The sequence below is a fragment of the Choloepus didactylus genome, chromosome 10 (assembly GCF_015220235.1).
Source record: "Choloepus didactylus isolate mChoDid1 chromosome 10, mChoDid1.pri, whole genome shotgun sequence".
NCBI lineage: Eukaryota > Metazoa > Chordata > Mammalia > Pilosa > Megalonychidae > Choloepus > Choloepus didactylus.
The window spans coordinates 97,601,234-97,620,387 of NC_051316.1; the positions used below are offsets into that span (position 1 = coordinate 97,601,234).

At 56.7% G+C, this 19,154-nt stretch overlaps 1 protein-coding gene across 1 annotated transcript in view; it reads right to left on the reverse strand.

Annotated features, from left to right (window-relative positions):
- Positions 1 to 19,154, reverse strand: part of NEK6 (NIMA related kinase 6) — an 89,387-nt gene that overhangs the window by 19,549 nt on the left and 50,684 nt on the right. The window contains exons 3-7 of the mRNA XM_037797887.1: positions 17,231 to 17,371; positions 15,777 to 15,839; positions 10,556 to 10,666; positions 5,919 to 6,027; positions 4,854 to 4,961 (exon numbers count right to left, since the gene is read on the reverse strand). Of these exons, the coding sequence (XP_037653815.1) occupies positions 4,854 to 4,961; positions 5,919 to 6,027; positions 10,556 to 10,666; positions 15,777 to 15,839; positions 17,231 to 17,371 (532 nt within the window). The remainder of the gene's footprint in view (positions 1 to 4,853; positions 4,962 to 5,918; positions 6,028 to 10,555; positions 10,667 to 15,776; positions 15,840 to 17,230; positions 17,372 to 19,154) is intronic.

Below are 19,154 nucleotides of genomic sequence, written 5' to 3' on the forward strand. Positions count from 1 at the left end.
GCTCGTTTCTCCTGGGGGCACTCTTCCGAGGATATTTGGGCTGTCTTCTGAGATGCGGCGTCTTGGGCCACTGGAATGTGGATGAAGTGCGGATTTTTTTCTTGTGGCCGTGGATGCCTTTCAGTACCAGTACTGCCTTCTTGGCTTTCAAAGCCTTTGCTTTGGCTTCGGTTTTGGGAGGGGCAGGGGCTTCCTTCTTTACTTTCGGCGCCATCTTCATGAAAAGCTCAAACATTTTTTAAGGCTTACGTTCTGTTACCTCTTCAGTTGACCAGGGAAGTAAAGGGAGGGGCTGAGGCGGCTTGAACCCTACAGTGGATCCCGGAACTCCTGGGGGTGCCATTTAGAACCCCTGAGCCCAGCACCTGCCTGCACACAGGAGGCCTTGGAGACACTTCTGCCTGTCCCTTTACCACGTTAATTCCAGGACTGACTGTGTCTGCTCCCTGCCAGTCTGGGGGCCCCTCATGTCCCCTGCACCCAGCCCAGGGCTGAGGTGGTCAGCTTGCACACGAGGGGGGTTGCCCTCAACTGGACCTGTTCCTCCAGCTCCTGAGAGGCAGCCTGAGGCGAGCAGGCCTCCCTTCCCACCCCTAGCCCAGCCCATGGCTGCCCTGTCACGGCTGCCCTGTCACCGCCGCCGAGCAAGCAGGGCCTGCTCTCCCAGCCCCACAATTTGTCTTGCAGCTGCTGCTGTTGCTTGGAGCGAGACACTTGCTTGTAGCTTGTGAGCTGTGTATAGGCAAATCTTTCATTTTTCTTTCATTACACCGGCGTGTACTGTCACTTAATTTTTATGTATGCAATCCTTCCTGACAAATATGATCTGCTGCCTGGTAATTCGTCTGACGCTCATTCTGTTCCGCGCTCTAATTACAGCTCCTATTCCTGACACCGAGGCAGCAGCTCTGCCACCGCTGGGTACCGCACCTGTCAGCCCAACCATGGCACTGATACCCTTTCATGCCAGCCTCGTGTTAGCAAAAGGGCCAGGGTGGAAGAGGCCGGAGGAGAGGGGATTTGCATAAGCCCAGCTCCTGGATCAGTAGCCTTAGGAGCCAGGGGGCTTGCCAGGGCACCCACAGCATCCCTACATAGTAGGTGCACAGGAGACGCGGCAGATGCATAATTCATACCCATGTGCAGGGGTGACAGTGCCCCAGCCCCCATCCTTCCCGGGTCATGATGCAATGGCAACTAGTCCAATCTCTTGCCCAACTGCATGTGGGTGCAAGACTTAGTCATCTGTCTGCAGAACCAAGCTATGGAAAAGGGTGTCTCCCGGTGTCCTGGAAACCTCCAGCCCTGGGCTTTGTTGCTGCACTGTCTGGATTGCAGAGTTGGGTTTGCTGCTGGGGCTGAGGCCCTTGGTTCCAGGAGCCTGTGACTTTTGGAAACCTCATGCTGGCCTCTCAGCTCAGGGGCATCTGCTGGACCTGGGCACACAGCCCGGCCTGCAGGGAGGGCAGGGCCCAGGAGGGTCCCTACCCACCCAGCACGGGGCCTGGTCGGTGGCTCAGGGGCCACGGGAGGAGCCCAGCCCACGGCGCAGCTTTTCCCCAAGTTCCAATTCCTTCTCATTAATATAATAAGTGCACCAGTCGAAGAGCATAAAATCACATTGTCGGACGAGATGGTATTTTTGCCCGCTCCTGATGATGTGATGTTAACCTGCTCTGACGGAGCGCTGCAGTCTCCTCTGGAGTGGGGCCGAGGAGGGCTGGAACCTGACTGACGGGGATGGAGGCAGCAATTTTAACTCATTTCTTTGACAGTTTCCCTTAATTTTCTGGCCTTTTCAAAGTTTTTAAACCAAAGAGGTAAACACAGTCCCAAACTGGTTCACTTTTTTTCCTACCTTTTTAATTAAAAAAAATTTTTCTTTTAGTTTGAAATACTTTTGAAGTCACAGAACAGTTACAAAAATAATAAAAAACCCAGAGAACGGTGACATACTCCTATCCCCTCAGACACCCAGATCCACCAATTTTAACATTTTGCCATAATTACTGTATCATGCTATCACCCCTACTTTTGTAGGCTGTGTACATCATGCTCCTTGAACACTTCATACTGCCATGTACGTTTTCTAACAACAAGGTTATTCACTTATGCAGCCACCTTAAGTGCAGTTATCAAGTTCAAGAGATTTTACATTGATAAAAAGCTTACAGCTATATTCTGATTTTTTCATATGTCCCAATAATGCCCCAGTGTGCCTTTTCTCCTCCATTGCTAGATCCTGTCCAGGATCATCTATTGTTTATTGAATTGTCAAGGTGTCTAGTTGCTCTTCAAACGCTTTTAACAAGAGAAGGGTCTGAGGAGCCCGGGAAAGACAGGGTTTCCTCCATGCATCCGGAGTCAGTGGCTGGGGAGCCCGGGTAAGGCACAGGCTCCGGAGCAGAGGTCTGGGCCGGAGCCTCAGCTCTGCAGCAGAGCGACTTCTGAACAAAAGTCACCAACCTCCCTGGATTTCAGGTTCCTCATCCATGAAACGTAAGGATCTTGGGACCCCGCAGAGCTGTCATGACGCTGAGTGAAGGATCCTAAAGCTCACGGGTGGTGGGTTCTCGCACTCCTTCCTTCAAAGCCGAAGGAAGAGCCATAAAGTGCCAGCTCCCGGGGAGGCCTGCCCAAGGCCCCTGTGGAGCCAGTAACAGGAACCTGCTCCTGACGGGGGCAGACACGGGCAGGGGGGATGGGAGTTTCCACACAGCCAACACACACACGTCACACAAACACAGACACACACACGTACACACACCACATCCACACCCACATACACCACACATACACACACACACCACATGCACACATACCAAACACACCACACACACACCCACATATACCACACACACAACACACCACACGTTTGCATACCACATACATACACCACACAAACTCACACCACATACACACCACACAAAACACACACACACCACATGTACACACCCCACAGGTATGCACACCACATACATACACACCCCCCACACACCAAACACACACCACACATACGGATACCACATACACACATACCACACAAACACCACACACACACACCACACATACACACACACCACATGCACACATGCCACACAAACACACCACACACACACAACCCTGCACACACACATACACACACCCACATATACCACACACGACACACACCACACGTACATACCACACGTTTGCATACCACATACATACACCACACAAACTCACACCACACACACCACACAAAGCACACACACAGCACATGTACACACCCCACAGGTATGCACACCACATACATACACACCCCACACCAAACACACACCACATGTATGGCTACCACATATACACATACCACACAAACACCACACACACACACCACACACACACACCACACACACACACGTATATGCACCACATGTACACGCACCACACGTACACATACCACATACACACACACCCCACATATACCACACAAACTCATACCACACACACACACCCCACATGTACACATACCACATACACACACACTCGAGCTGTTGATCTCTAGAGTGAGAACATTTCTCCTGTGTGCTGTATGCTCAGTCTCTATGTCATTGGGACCTGTATGAATAGTGAGTTTCCACCAGAAAGCACCTTTACTATCACCAGATGACGCTATTTGTCCAGCCACAGGCCATGGACCACGCAGGTATGGGAAGGTGAGAGGCACTGGCTTGAGCCCCTCTCAGGGGAGTTGATCAGCCTGCATGGGCAGGACCCTGCTCCCTCCTGCTGGCACAAGGATGCCCCTGCCCAGATCTGGGGCCGTGCTCCAGGGAGTGAGCCACTGGGGCACCTTCCTCTGCAAACAACACTTCAAAGAGCCCAGGAATTGAGCTCTGGTGCAAGCAGGATGCCCTTGGCCTCCCCGTGGGCCTCTGTGAATTGTTCCCACATGGCAGCAGTGGGGAGCACTGATAGGCCTCTGTAACACACAAGGAGTCCTATTTTTGGTGTTTTACTGGGGGCTTTGCTGGTTCCTATATTCTAATAAATGAAAATTTCTCCCAGTGCCCATCATTCTAAATTTCACATTAAGTAACATACCTGATGCAGCATTATGAAGTTTGCTGTTGTTTCGCATAACCCAAAACACACATCTGACCAAGTCTCTTCCCACTCCCAGCTCTTCAGCAGCCCCCTCCCTGCACTCCCAGGATGGTGTCCAGACACCGAGCTCGGCATTTGAGACCCTGCCTGCCTTTCGTGCCCCACCTCCTGCAGCACCCTCCCCAAGGACGCTGCTCTCCGGCCAAACCAAGCAGCTGGCTCAGCTACCTGGGCACACCAGTTCCCTTTTCTGCAATGCTCTTCCCCACCAGCTCCTCTTCACCCTTCATGGTCCAGCTACAATGTCACCTCCTCCAGGTGAGCAGCCAGTTCACACAACTTCAAAATGGCCTGTTTAAACACCAGAAACAGGAACCAGCCCAAATACCCACCCCCAGGAAGTGTGGTCCGTCAAATTAAAAAGATGGAATCACGCTCACATGCACCAACAGAGATACATCTCCCCAGTTCTCAAACGGACTCAGCCATCCTGTCAGGAAGGACCCTGGGGTGACTTGAGGGTGACCAGGGGCCTCTCAGGGCCCGGTTTGCTCCCTTCTAGGTCACTGCTCTTGGCACAGAGCCGGTGCTTTCCGGAGCAGGAGGAATAAATGGAGGGTAGATGCCAATTTTCAGAGGGGTGCTTGCCTGAACTCCCTGGAGGAACCACAGGAGCAAGTGGGGAGGATGTTCGCATCTCCCTGCATGGGGACCAAGGAACCCCTGGGGACTCTGGGGCTCCGGGGGCATGGGCAGGCCCTGCTTACCTAGGGAGTGGGCTGCGGTGGTCTCGGAGCTGAAGAAGCGGCCTAGGCCGAGGTCCCCGAGCTTCACGACGCCCGTAGCCGTGATGAACACGTTTGCAGGCTTGATGTCTGCAGGGGAAGTGGAGGGCCAGGGTAGGACGAGAGGAAAGAGGAGGCCGGCGTGGGCCAGGGGAGGGTGGCCCTGCAGGGACCTCGGAGGTTCTCCTTTCTTCTCTGAGCCTGTGAAAGGCTGCTGGGGGGTCTAGGAGGGCAGGGACTTCTGTGCCGTTTCCTTTATCACAGCTGTATCCCTGATGCCTAGTGCACAGTAGGCACTCAGTAAAGCTTAGCATAATGAATGAATGGTGCACCCATGCTGTACCCCAGTGGAGAGGGCAGAGCCTCACCTATAGCAGATGATGGCAAGTACAGGTAGATGAATGAATGGAGGAGTCGCTGAGCACCCAGCACCCTGCTTGGCAGCCAGCAGTGCTTAAAACAATCAGTTCCTTCCTCACAGCTCAGGGATGGTGTCAAATTTTGTAAACACTCCTTTGCAGGTGTCTCACCTCCTATGCCCAGCCAACTCCTGTGAAGACGTCAAAGGCCCTATTAAAAGTTCCCTTGTCCAGGATGCTGCCCCCAGCAGAGCTGGTGGTAGTACTGGAACTGGCCACGACTGTGCTGTCTCCCCGGCCAGCCCCTCCGCTGCCCACTGCTGCAAACCAATCTGGGCTGGTCCTGCACTGGAGACGATAGGCTGAATGTGGACACTGTTCCCTGGGGTTCATGTAACCATCTGGCACCAGGTGTCCCCACAAAGGGGAGGTCCCTGGCAAGAGGCATGAGGCGTGTGTGTGCAGTCACACATGCACCCATTCTTTGACCTCATTACAGGCAGGCGAGACAGTGGACACCCATTTGTGTAGGGAATAAAGGGTCCATCCTCCTCCTGGGCGGTCAGGGAGCTGGGCGGACTGGGAGGAGCTGGGAGGAGCTGGGAGGAGCTGGGAGGAGCTGGGTGAGCTGTGACCTGGCCCCGTGGTGTGGTTCCCTGCCCGCGGCCCTGGCAGGGCCAGCACGTACCTCGGTGCATCACCCGGCGGGAGTGCATGTGCTCCACGGCGCTGCACAGCTGCACGAAGTACTTCCACACTGTCCTCTCGGGGATCAGCCGCTTCTGCTTCTTAAAGTACTGTGGTGGGGCACGGCAGGAGAGAGACAGACAGGCCCCAATGAGCGGGTGTGAGGGGTCAGGCTGCCGAACAAACTGTAAACTTGGGAAGCAAGGACGCTGTGGTCCAGCTGCTCACCCTACCCAAGGGCGAGCTCCTGGAGGGTGGGCAGGTCTTACTCGTCCCTAGGCCTGGCCCAGAGTGGGTGTCCAGGAATGGACCCTGGTCTGCATCTTGGTGAAGGCTGCTCTCAGTCAGTCTTTCTGGAATCTTCTGGGCACATGTCCATCTCCCTTCACCCCCCAACAGGTTGCTCCTTGCCGACAGGGACTGGGACAGTGTCTTCTCTGCCCCCAGCCCCAGCCTGACCCAGGAGACAGGCACCCAGGACACGTCTGGTGGTTAAATCTTGACCCCGCCTGCCCCCCACCTCCTCGGAGCCGGCGAGTCTCACTGCAACATGATCATTAACAAGTATGGCAAGAGCCTCGTGGAAATGGGCTTGACATTCTGAAATGGACCTCACTCCAGTTTAAACAGGCATTAATCTACTTTATTAGCTGAAAAAACATTTAATGTTCCAGGAAAAAAAAAACAGGATGCACCGGGGATGCCATGAGTAACAAAAGGTCCTGAAGGAGTAAAACAGGCAGGTCCTGTGTCCCTGTCCACGGCTCTGACAAACAAGCCCTCGGGGTCTCCCGTGTGCCAGGCCCAGGGCTGGGTGCTGGGTTTGAGGGGGGGAGCTGAGGGAGGGGAGCTGAGGGAGGGGAGGAGGGGGGGAGGAGGGGGGAGGAGGGGGGAGGAGGGGACAGGGGGAAATGACCTTCAGACACCAGCAACCTGAGAACAGGTTTTTGTCTAGGGGCTTTCATCGCAACCATTTTCCCCAAAGCAGCCAGAGGCAGAGCTGGGAGCCCTTCGTCAGGGCGGCTGCTCTGATGCAGGGGCCGTCTGCTCTGGTCAGGGATGATGGGAACTGACTCAGGACATACTCCCTGGCCCAGGCAAGGGGCCTGGGGTAGAAGAAAGGACCTGCCATTTGCTGAGCACCCACAGCATGCCAGGCCCTGTGCTGGGCCCATCTTACAGATGAGGAAACCGAGGTGCTCACAGCAGCTACTAAAGGGCAGACTCAGCTCCTGCCACACTTCCCACCTGGGAAGTCCACGCTCTTAACCCCCTTCCAACGACACCAGTTGCCACCTGGTGAGGTGCCGAGCCCCAGTAGAGGGCCCCGGGTCACAGAGCTGGGGTCCTGACCTGGGCACCTCCAATGGGGACGGTCAAGGGGAAGCCCCTGGCCTTGCGGGACAGCCCTGTGCGGCTCTTCTGGGGCTCTGTTCTGGGAGAGGGTCCTCACAGGGAGCCACCCCAGGTCCCAACACGGACCCCCACCCCCCTGGCCACCTCCAGGCGTCAGCACTGGGCTGAGCTGTTATTTATTTATGCTGTGATGTTTAGTTAATCCTCATTATAGCATTTAAGCAGGACACGCAAAACCGCGAGTGGTGATTTTCTAAATGTCACATCGTATCAGTGCTGCCTGACATTTAGCAGGGAGGCGCAGAGTCTCTGGTGGGTTCTGGGGCGGCGGCAGCTCCCAGTGTCAGTGTGTTCGTAAATAATGCCGGCACAGCAGCCGTGGTGGTCGGGATGCAGACCCTGCTGTCCGGCAGCCTCCCAGGCCAGCCCGGGGCAGGGGGTGACCACGGTGAGGACCCCCTGCCCTTGAGGCCCAGAGGCAGCTGAGAGTGGGAAAGGCCTGGAAACTGGGCCTGGAAACTGAGCCAAGGACCAGACGCTGTGCTTGCTGGGCATGTGACAGAGGAGGAAACCGAGGCACAGGGAGCCCGCTGCTGTGTCCGACTCCAGGGCCGGGGTATGTCCACCACCCTGCCGGGCCTCTCCTGCTTGCTGGGGACAGCACCAAGCCAGGCTCTGCAGGTGAGGACCCCGAGCCAGGCTGGGGGGCCAGGGGAGGGGCTTGGGGCTCTGGATGGTGGGAAGGGATGCACCATGCTGAGTGATGAGAAGGAAACCTGAGCCGCGGAGCCAGAGGCAGATGCTGAGTGGGCCAAGGAGCCGGGAAGCCAGGCCGCCGCCCCAGAAACCCAATCGACACACGTCCTGGCACTCAAATCCCTGCTGGAGTTAGAGGATGATCTGATCCCTGAGTCCCAGCGTTGGCCTCAGGAAACCCAGGGAAGGGGCACCGCGAGGGTGGGAAGGGTGGGCGGGTAAGGGGGCCTGCACCCCACCCTGGGCCAGGTGCCGAAGAGGTGCTGGACACCACGTGCTACACTGCTCAGAGGGGCGCCCAGGGCCTGCAGTCCCACAGTGCTCTCTCCTGCGCATCAACCGGGGACGGGGGTGGAACTGAGGTTCCGGCTGGGGAGGGATATACCCAAGGCCCCCCACCCAGGACTCTGTGCTACTGTAGCCCACTCCACAGACTGAGAGGCCACGAGGCGTGTGGGGTACACTGGCCGGCCCGTGTCCCAGGGTGAGGGCAAGGAGGGGCCTGGCCCTTCCTCTCCATCCGCCCGGCCTCGACCCATCTGGACAAGTGCTGGGCCTCTCGCTGGTCTCCCACCTCCTTCCTACCCCTCCCCCGCCCACTTAGCACCCATCTTTCTCCTAGAGCACAAAGCCGACCATGTAACTCCCGCCCCATGATTCTTAGGGAGCTCCTCGCTGACTTGGGGCATGGTCCTGAATCCTGAGCTTGGACCGCGAGGCCCTGTGTGGTCTGACCCTCCTCGCCCCCCACCTCCCAACCTCCCGGCCTCATGCTCTCCCTCCCTTAACACTCCTGCCGGACCAAACTGCTCGGTGGGCTCCTGGGTATCTCATCCCTCTGGGTCTTGCACAAGCTGTTCCTGCCTCCAGACTCGGGGCTCAGCTCAGGTGTCACTTCCTCCAGGAACCCTCCCAGGCTCCCCCAGGATCTGAACTTGGCTTGTTGGTGTGGGTTCACAGCTGCCCGTTCAAAGGTCTGCCTTCCCCTCAGAACACGAGCTTTGGAGGGCAGGACCCACGCCAGCAGCACCCCCAGGTCTCAGCATGGGGGTTGGCACATGGTGGGTGCTCCGTGCATGCGTGTTCAATGAGAGAATGACATGTGAAGGAGAAACAAGTGTAAGGGGAGGGGGGAGGGAGAAAGAAGAACTAAGACATGATATACCACATCTGTTCCCACCAGGGATCTGTGTGAAGATTAACATCTCTGCAAACGCATTAATATGTCAACGAAAATATAAAAGCAGGTGATAACAGCTCAAGTAATGTCGCTTCCCAACGATGTCCGTATTCCTTGGAGCCAAATTTCAGAAGAGCAAGCACTGAGCAATCGCTCAATCCCCAGTGCCAGTGGGAAAGACAGAAAATGCACTCCCGGCCCTGTTTCTAAGCCGAGCACAGCCCAGTGCTGCTTGAGAGCCTGACAGACAGGGCTTGGGGAGGAGGTTGGCAACTGGGACCTGCAACAGTGGCCTGGGGACATGGGTCCCAGCCAGCAGGGCAGAGCCGGTAGTGGGGACTGAGGGCTCAGGGAGACATAGGCTCCCCCACTTAGAGGCTGTGCTGCCTTGGGTAGGTAACTGAACCCCTCTGAGCTCTGCTTTCCTCATCTGAGGATACTGTGGACTCAGTGAGTGGTGCATGTGTGTGCTCGGCATGGTCATGGCCCACAGTGGAGCTTGGCCAGTAGAGTGGGGATGGTCACTGAGGCTGAGTCCAGGCTCACAGCGGGCCTGGTCCTGAGCACCCAGGAGGTGTGCAAAGGATGCAAAGTGGTGTAAGGATTGCCATGCAGGGCAGAGCAAGAGCCAGACCCAGAGCTGAGCCTGTCTGTGCAACCCGGAGAGTCACGGACCTTCCAGAGCTGTCCTGGCCTTGGCCACTAAATGGGAATGATGGCGCCCCTCAGGGGCTGGTGGGGCCCTGGGGAGACCACCTTGGGGACAACGTCCACTGAGGGGTCCTAGGCTGGGAAACAGAGACCTGGACCACAGGCAAGGCTCTGTGCCCACGTTGCTGGGCACTGTCAGGCAAGTCTCTTAACCTCTCTGGGCTCGGTTTTCCCTTTTGTAAAATGAGGCAGTTGGTCCCACAAGATACTCTCCCAGGTTCCATGTGCCGGGATCTGACGTAGCCCAGGGGGCTGGGTCTGCTCCTGTGAGACTAGAGAAGTGGCCCAGGTGCCCGGGGCAGGCCTGCTCCCAGCCACCAGCCTGTCTGAGCATTGGCTTTGCCTGGCTTTGGGCAGACTGGGCTCTCTTTTCAGGTGAGCCTCCCTGAGGCTGATGGGAAGAAAAAGGGAATGCCCGGCAATGGCAACTGGGAACAGAGCCTGAGTGGTCAACTCCCTGGACCACAGCTGAGGCACCAGAGAAGGGGGTTCAAGGGGGTTCAGTGTCCCCAGGCAACTGCCTCTGGCTGAGGCTGGAGCAGCAAGGAGAGCAGGCCGAGGAGGGGGCTGCCTGCCCCCTGGGCCCCCTGTGTTTGGGCAGCTCCGGGCCCTGCCCTCCCGCTGCGCACCCTCACCTTGATCATCTGTGAGAGGTCGCCCGCGTCAGCCAGCTCCAGCACGATGTTCAGCTCGTTGTCCTCAATAAACGAGTCCAAGTACTTGATGATGTTTGGGTGGTTTAATTGCTGCCCGAGGAGAGAGGGAGGGAGACGACATTAGTCAGAGACAGGACAGCCTCAGCAGCTGCCTAGGACCGGCCCCCAGCCAGCACCCCATAACGGGAGCCCTGGCATTTGCTGGAGAGGCAGGTGGCCAGGGGAAAGGCTTGGGAGTCAGTCTGGATCTCAGCTCTGCCTCTTCCTGCTTGGGTGACACTGGGAAAGCCAATTTGCATCCCCAAGTCTCAGTTTCCTCATCCGTAAAATTGGCACAATGTCTTAAAGAGCAGCTGTGAGGACTGGATGGACTAATGCCCTTGAAATATGTAACATAGTGCCTGGCCCAGGGCTAAGACTCAACAGATGGTCGTAGATATCGTCGTCATCCTCATCAACACTCACGACCCTCGAGGGTGGGCTGACCCCCTCCTTTGTCCCTGGTGCTCAGCCCGTGGTACTCACAAGGGTTTGTCTCCTTCCTTCCTTCCCTTTCTTACTCTATTTCTGACCCAGCCCCCACCCCCATGAAATCTGAAAAAACCATTTCTGGGTTAAGGCTGCTCTAATGTGCTCAGTGCCCACACCCTGCCCTGGCGCCCCCAGGATGGCCCGGTGCTCGACGAGGTTCCTGCGTGGAGCTGGGACGTGCAGCTGGACACAACAGTGCCATCGCCTCTCAGCCCCTGCTGGCATCCACTTGGGTTTACAAAAGGCCAAAACAAGGTCTGCTTATTAGCAAAACTGACTGTTTACAGCAAAATGATTCCAGGATCTGGAGACAGCAGAGGGGACTCAAATATTCTGCCCCAACAGGGTTGGCGCAGTCCTCAGGGCTCTCTGCAGCCCCAAAACAGAGGCCAACTTAGAGCAGGGACAGAAGATGTGGGAGAGAGACGTGCATCGCATCCAGGCTGCACACTGACCTGGGTCCCTCCTCAGTTTCTAAAACCAGGAGCAACCTTGGCACACCATGCAGTCATGCCTCTCCCATTCACGCATTCTCCAAGCCAGCCCCAGTGGGTGGGCACCCTGCAACCAGGCAGCCTTATGTGCTGTCTCTCCCTTGACTCCCCACTGGGGCTCCCCAGAGACTGAACCCGCTTGCCCTGGTGCCCGCCGCCCATCTGAGTTCTCAGCCCACCTGTTCTGGACCAACCCCTGGCCGTGGCACCACTCCTGCCCACCCTGTCCCATTGGGCTGCCCAGCATCTTGGCTCAGTAAACACCCAAACACACACTGCGAGAGAAGTGTCCCTGTATAGTTCACGATGGCAGCCCCTCTCCCCTTCCTGGAGCAGGCCCGAGGCCCAGGGAGGCACAGATTGGGGCAAAAAGGGGCCCTGGAGGCCAATTAGGCCCAGAGAAGGGAAGGGATTGGCCCCCAGTCACAGAGCAAGCTGGGGGCCGAGCCAAGCCTAGAACCCCCTACCCTTCTCCACTCAGAATCCACTTCTCAGCCGGTGGCATCCTGGTGAGCCTGGGTGGGTATGAGATGCTGTTGGCATTGTCTGGCACTGGCATCTGGGTCAGGGAGGGGCCGGCAGCCTTTGGATTCATGCATCGGGAGTTCAGGACAGCTGCCCACCAAGGTTCAGCTCCACGGGGGGCCCTCCTGGCGGCCCCAGCCAGCTCTGCCTCTCCGGTGTCCTCACAACCCATGCCTGCCCCTGTCCTGAGCGCGCACCCAAAGATTTGTTCTTTGTCCTTCTCTGCTGCCAGACTATGAGCTTCGGAGGGGGGGGGGTCCTGGAGGCCCCTGGTCCTGGCTGTGCTGGTGGTTGCTGAGGGACGGACAGATGGCCAGAAGGAAGGAAATTATAGTAAATGCCCATCAATGTAAGGTGCCCCTTCTTTGATTTCATTAATCCTACTGTTTTCCTGTTCTCTATTTTGTTTATCTTCACTCTCACTCTGATCGTCACTGTGTCCTTCCTTCTGCTAGCTTTAGGTACAGTTTGCTCTTCTTTCCTTAAGTTAATGATTTGAGATCTTTCTTCTTTTTTAATGTAGGCATTCACTGCTATAAATTTCCCTCTGAGCCCTACCTTTGCTGCATCCCTAAGTTTTGATATAGTGTGTTTCCGTTTTCATTCGTCTCTTAAGAATTTTCTCATTTCCCTTGTAATGTCTTCTTTGACCCACTGGTAATTCAAGAGGGAGTTGTTTAATTTCCACGTATTTGTGAATTTTCCGGTTTTCCTTCTGTCATTGATTTCTAGCTTCATTCCAGTGTGGTTGGAGAAGATACTTTGTATGATTTCCATCTTTTTAAATTTATTGTTTTGTGGCTGAACATACGGTCTACCCTGGAGAAGGTTCCCTGTGCACGTGGAAAGCGGTGTATTCTGCGGCTGTTGGGCGGAGGGCTCCACAGATGTCTGCTGGGTCTGGCCGGTTTATAGCATCTCCCAGCTTTGAATCTTTGCCATTGGCGGTTTTGCTCTCTGGCCCTGTGGTCCGCCCCTGACGTAATATGGAACATGGTCTGTCTGTCTGTCTATGGGTCTCTCCTCCCTGCTGCCCTGCATCCCCACTGTCTAGCACTCGCTGGTGCTCACATGCACGATCTGCCTGCGTTCAAACTGGGCTTGCCTTCCTGCCCCGCCATGCCCGGGCACTGGGAGGCCTCAGTTTGGGGGACCTGGCATAAACGATATGCATGCTGTCCCCCAGTGTCCCCTCTGAGAACCATAACTCCTTCTGTTTTACAGGAAACGCCTCATGCCCCTGGCACATCCTGTTGACTTTCTGAGCGGGGCTGGCGTTGCCGGGCAGAGGTTAGCTCCATGACAAGCAGGGCCACCTCTGGCCGAGCACTTCCACACACCACACACAAGGCCGAGCTATGCAAACATTTCCCACTGACTCCCCCAACATCTCTGAAGACAGTGCCGTGTCATCAACCCCTTTTACAGAAGAGGAAGCCAAGGCTCTGAGTGGTCAACAGCTTGCCCAAGGCTGCACAGCGAGAGAGCCAGAGAGACGGGTGTGCCTGCCTCTGACGCCCACGCTCGATGGCACTTGGCTCCACCGTGGCCCTGGGGAAGGGGACTCAATCCCTCTCCCCAGCAGGCCCAGCTCACGCAGGAGGAAACAAGGCAGGGGCCGCTCCAAGGCAGGGGCTGCGGCCGCCCATTTTTGCGCCCAGGGACCTGGACTGGGCTGACCTGGAACGGGCGCTTGGTACGCAGGCTTGTAGTTATTCCAGCCAACGTTACGGCACACGGCTGTTCTTGGCCACAGGGTGGGGACGGTGGGGGAGTGGGTGATCTCGACCACCGTTCCTGGGGCGGGAGAAATCGGTCAGAGTCCCCAAGAAGATACCTGGGTCTCAGAATTGACCATTATTTAAAAATTTTAAATATGAGTATTTGAAGGGCATTTTCAACCTATCATAGAGATAAGGACACCTCCCCACAGGCTTCCCTGCCTCTGTGACTCATCTTTGCCCGTGGCCGCTAGAGTGAGTGCTTAAAGTTCACACCGGGTCACACTGCCCCTGGCTCTCTCACTTTCAGTGGCTCCCCTTTTGATCCCAAGTTCAAGTCCAGTGTCCTGGCCTGGCCCTGAGACCACCATGATCTTGCCCTCTGACCTCTCCAGCCTCATCTCCCCCACTCTGTTGGGGCTCCTGCAGCAGGACCATCTCAGCCTTCTGGAATCCACACAGTCCCCTGGCCTCTGTGGGGCCTGCCCAGGAAGTGGCTTTCCTCTGGGTTCCCCTGGCCTGATCTCCCGAGACAGTCACTGTCGGCTGCCTGCCTGCCCCTCACCACCTGGGAGGCAGGGCTCAGGCCTGAGAACCCAGGGCAGGATTACACTGCTAAACCGAGACGCTGCAGCCTCTGCCTTGGTGAGCCCCATGCCATGGGCAGCCCGCGTTACCATACGCTGCAGAAACTGTGTGCTTCCTGGGAAGGAAGGGGGACAGCGAGTGAGTGCCCACTGTGTGCTCTACTGATGGACCCTTCTCAGGTGTTATTTTGTTTAATCCTCTCATCCCTCCCCTATCCTGTGAGCCGGGTGTTCTCGCCACTGAGCAGGTGGGCAAACCGGGGTTCAGGGAGGTGATGGCAAAGGCTTGGTCACACAGTTCATCAATGAAGACACCAGGATTTGAACCTGTACCGACAAAGCTTGCCCTTTTCTCTGTTCCCAGCCTTCCCTGTCACCTCCGAGAGCTCAGGCAGAATTCTAAGCATGGGGAGAATGTGGCGAATCCCCAAGGCCAGACCAGGGCCTAAGTCTAGTCCAGAGGTTCTGTCACCTCTGATCCTGGGACACCAACGTGGAACCAGCAGGGAGGGGAGAGGGGCAACCACAGACCCCCATCATATGCCTCCTTCAGTACAACCCCACCCAGTCAGCCTGGCTCCGGCTGAGCAAGGGCTTTTGCCCACAGAGGAGCAGGCATGTCTGTGAGGGGGACCCGCCTGCATCCGAGGGGCCTCAGCTGAGCAGCTGCCTGCTCTTTGTGGGGGGTGCCTGGGGAGAAGCTCAGCAGGATGACGGCACAGTGTCCTCCGGCCACACACTTGACGGCCAGGGGAACCCAGGGACAGGTCACTTCCTGAGCAGGCCCCACAGAGGCCAGGGGACTGTGTGGATTCTGGAAGGCTGAGATGGTCCTGCTGCGGGAGCCCCAACCGAGTGGGGTTCAGCTGGATATTCAAATGCATGTGCTTTGCCACAGTGGAAAATAAAACAATAAGAGGCTGACAGGAAAGAAGGAACAAGGATGCGAGAGAGGAGGAGGAAACAAAGGTAGAGAAAGGGTGAGAAAAAAGACTGAGACAAACAGCACAGCAATCATTCGGCTGCCCACCCTGGACTCCTTCCACAGGCCACGGAGTGGCCGCATCTGCATGTCCTTGGCGGGGTCCATGCCAGGCACCGCTGTCCACAGGAGGCAAGAGTGTGCAGGAGGACAAGTCTGGGTGCAGGGGACAATGAAGTCTGGGCAGATGTGAGGCAGGGCCCCATCCCCCCACAGGGACCCTGAGGAGCTGCTGCCTCCCTCAGGGGGTCGTCTCTGAACCTACTGGGGGCTACAGGTCCCAGGTGGCAGTGGGCTGTGGTGGACATGCTGTGGCCAGTCTGGGGACATGAGGGGCTCCACTTGGCCCAGGACGCTCACCTTCAGGAGGCCGATCTCCTTGACACAGTCTTGCCTTGCCTTGGCGTCCATCATCTCAAATATCTTCGGAGGAAGGAAAAAAAGAAGCAGGGTGGTTAAAACATGGAGCCCGGCACCACCCGGGGAGCCTCGAGGACCTGGGTTCAAGCCCTCGCTCTTCCCCTCCTGGCTGAGGAACCTCGTAAGAGCAGTGGTCCTTGCTTGTGCGTACGACGTGCCAGGCGTGGCAAAAACCACTCCACGTTGGACCCTCACGACGACTCCCATGGGCGGGGGTTACTGTCCCCGACTTACAGGGGAGAAGGCCGAGGCCCAGAGAATCAAGTGACTTGCTGAGGCCACACAGCTGACTAGTGGAGACTCGGTTTTCACTTCTGTGAATGGGGACAACAGCCTGGCTTCACGGGGTCCTTCTGTGGAATAGTCAGAAGAAGCGGGAGGTCACCCAGCCCCGTGGTGCTCATGAAAGGTGAGCTCATTTCAGCACCTTCTGACTTCCAGGTGCAAACAAGAGGTGGGCATTCTAGCAGCTACCCCCTCCACACCCCAATAAAAGCACCACAACATAGCAAGAAAACAGCCAAGACAAAGAGGACCTAGGTAAAATCTTCCTTGGAAGATGAAGAGCAGAAAATGGGCCTTTTCTGGACAGAGGAGCCGATCTGTCCTCCAGCCAGCCAGGGCCACCTTAAGCTGCGTGCGACATTCGTACGAGGGAACCGTCAAGCTGCACCTCCGGCCCTGGCTCCCCGTCCCCGTGACTTCATCCGAGCTGCCTTCTCTCTCCCGGCATCCTCTGCCCAGGCTGTTAATTTCTTTCTTTAAGGACAAATGAGCAAATTGAGGGGCTTGGAAAGCTTTGCCGGAGGCTTGAAAACTGATTTTCTCCAGTAAAGCAGCACTCAAACGGGCCCACTGGTTCTCACTCAATGCTCCTGGGCTGACTTTGCTTCTTAAAACCTGCCCGCCTGACACTCCTTCCTCCACTTAGGAGGGACAGAAGTCGGGAGGGGGCTCCAAGCCCAGATCCGTGGTGCGAGCCTGGGCATCAGAGCCAGTCGGATGTGGGTTTGAAAGTCGGCTCCCACTTCACTCACCGTGGCCCTGGCAAGGTGATCAAGTCTCCACCACATTTTCCTCATTTGAAAAATGGGATAACAGCCCCCACCCATGGGGCTGGGGCCAAGGTTCCCTGAGGTCACCTGTGTGAAGCTCTTTAGTGCAACCCAGTATACAGCAGGTGCTCATTGCATGCTCATTTTTCTTTTCCTTTAGGGTTTACAGTGAGCTTTCGCAGACACAGTCCACCTGATTCTCTCTGTAGCCCAGGGCATTGGGCGCTTATTTCCCTCATGGACAGAGAAGAAAAGTCAAGGGCGAGCCCAGGCCACTCTGTTCAGATACAGAAGGCAGCTCCCACCGTGTGGCTTTCACCTGCAAGATTGTCGGCTCACCTGCACCTTCTTCAGAGCCACCGTCTTCCTGTCCAGCAGGCAGGTGGCCTTGTATACCTCGCTGAACTGCCCGCGGCCGATCTTCTTCTCAATCTGGAAGTCGGCCAGCGAGCAGCGGAAAGACAAGGTGGCCAGATGCCTCTGCAGGGGGGCGACAGAGGGTGTGCGGTCAGACAGGTGGACCTTCTGGGGCCCCCGGCACCCCCAGCAGGGACCCTCCAAGGGGAAAGGGGGCCTTCCACCAGCAACCCCACTAACACGAGCTCCCCGGGTGCCCCTGTGACCCCATGACTGCCCCACCCACTCTGCAGATGAAAAGCTGAGGCTGCTGATTCCCTCCACAGGATGTCACCACCCATAGTTACCTGATAACCTGTTCGCTTGTCCACTCTCCGTCTCCTGCCCCAGAAGGTGGGCCCTGTGACCCCGGGGGCCTCCCTGCCTTGTTCTCTCCCAAGTCCCTGGGCCCAGGTCAGACCCCAGCATGCAGGGTAAGGGCACGAGATAGGGGACTTGTCACAGGGCTCGGGGCAGCCTCTGCTGGGACCACAGCTCAGGCCTCACCAACCCCCCAGCCCAACTCTTGAGCCACCACAGGTATTGCTACAATGCTGGACCACATCGTAAGAAATGGCATGTTCCCCTCATCTCAGAGACGAGAAAATGAGGCAAAGCTTGATTCCTTGGCTTGGTGAAAATTTGCAGCTTTACGTTCTGAGCCCATTCTTTGGATAAACTGCCTCTTTTACTGGGGGTGACATGAGGAAACCAGAGACTTCACAACGACTCCACAGGGGATGGTACTGAAATGCATCCTCAAGCTGTAGGACCTGCCCAGGGATGGAGCTGCCACACAGCAAGTGGCCCTGTGACCCCCTGCCCCGTAACACACATGCAAACATGCTTTCGGAAAAGGAAAGGAGAGAGGTGTCGGCGCTGGGCCCTGATGGGGAGGGGCAGAGACCCACCTCCTGTCTGCCCCTGGTGAGGAGGCCCTGTTATGCCTCCACTTGACAGATGGGGAAACCGAGGCCCAGAGGGGTCAGCCCTGCCCATGTCACACAGCTCCAAGCAGCCTTCCCTGGTGGGTTTGGGCAGAGCCCCTTCCCCCTCCTGAGTGCCTGGGAGCACGGGGGGATCACTGGCATTTGTGAGGACAGAGACTGAGCTCCAGTCATTGCTGGATGCCTTGCACATGCTGGGAGCTCAGAAATGTTTATTGAGTTCAGTTTGGGGGGCAGGGGTGAGGTGAGAAGCACCGGAAGCTCCACTAAAGCAGGAATAAGCAGCTGAGTTTTCTGAAGTGAAAAATCTCTCCCTGAGTTGGGCCAGAAGCACCTGTGAGGGTGGAAGATTCAGGTACTGCCTTGTGTTCCAGAACTCTCCCTCACCCTCAACACAGGTGTCTAGACCAATGAACCCTGGAAGGAGCCTCTGGAGCCATGTGTGACTGGCTGTTGAGTACAGGGCTTACAGCATGCTCTCCGGGGACAGTCGGCTTGGGTTTCAGTCCCGGTTCAGCCGCTCGCTGGCTGCTGGCCTTGGGCCATTACACAAGTCACTCACTGCCTCAGTTTCCTTGTCTGTTAAGGAGAGACAATAGAAGCAAACGTATCTCCTAGGGTGGCTCTGAGGTGACATGACATAGCAACGTAAATCATTTCTTGCTGAGCCTGGCACACCGTAGGTGCTCAGGGCCAGCTGCCGGGTCTGAGGGGCTACGGGGGTCCTGGGCAGCCAATTCCCTGGCCCCTGCTCCCAGCTTTTCTGGGCCACGTCCCAGCTCTGTGCCAAGGAAAACCCAACATGCGCTCTCCTGCCAGGATAATGAAAGTCCGAGCCTGGGGCCACTGCCTCCCTCCCAAAGTTGGGCCAACCTTGACTTTGCAGTCTTGAGGTGTAATTAGTTCACGTGGCAGGTGAC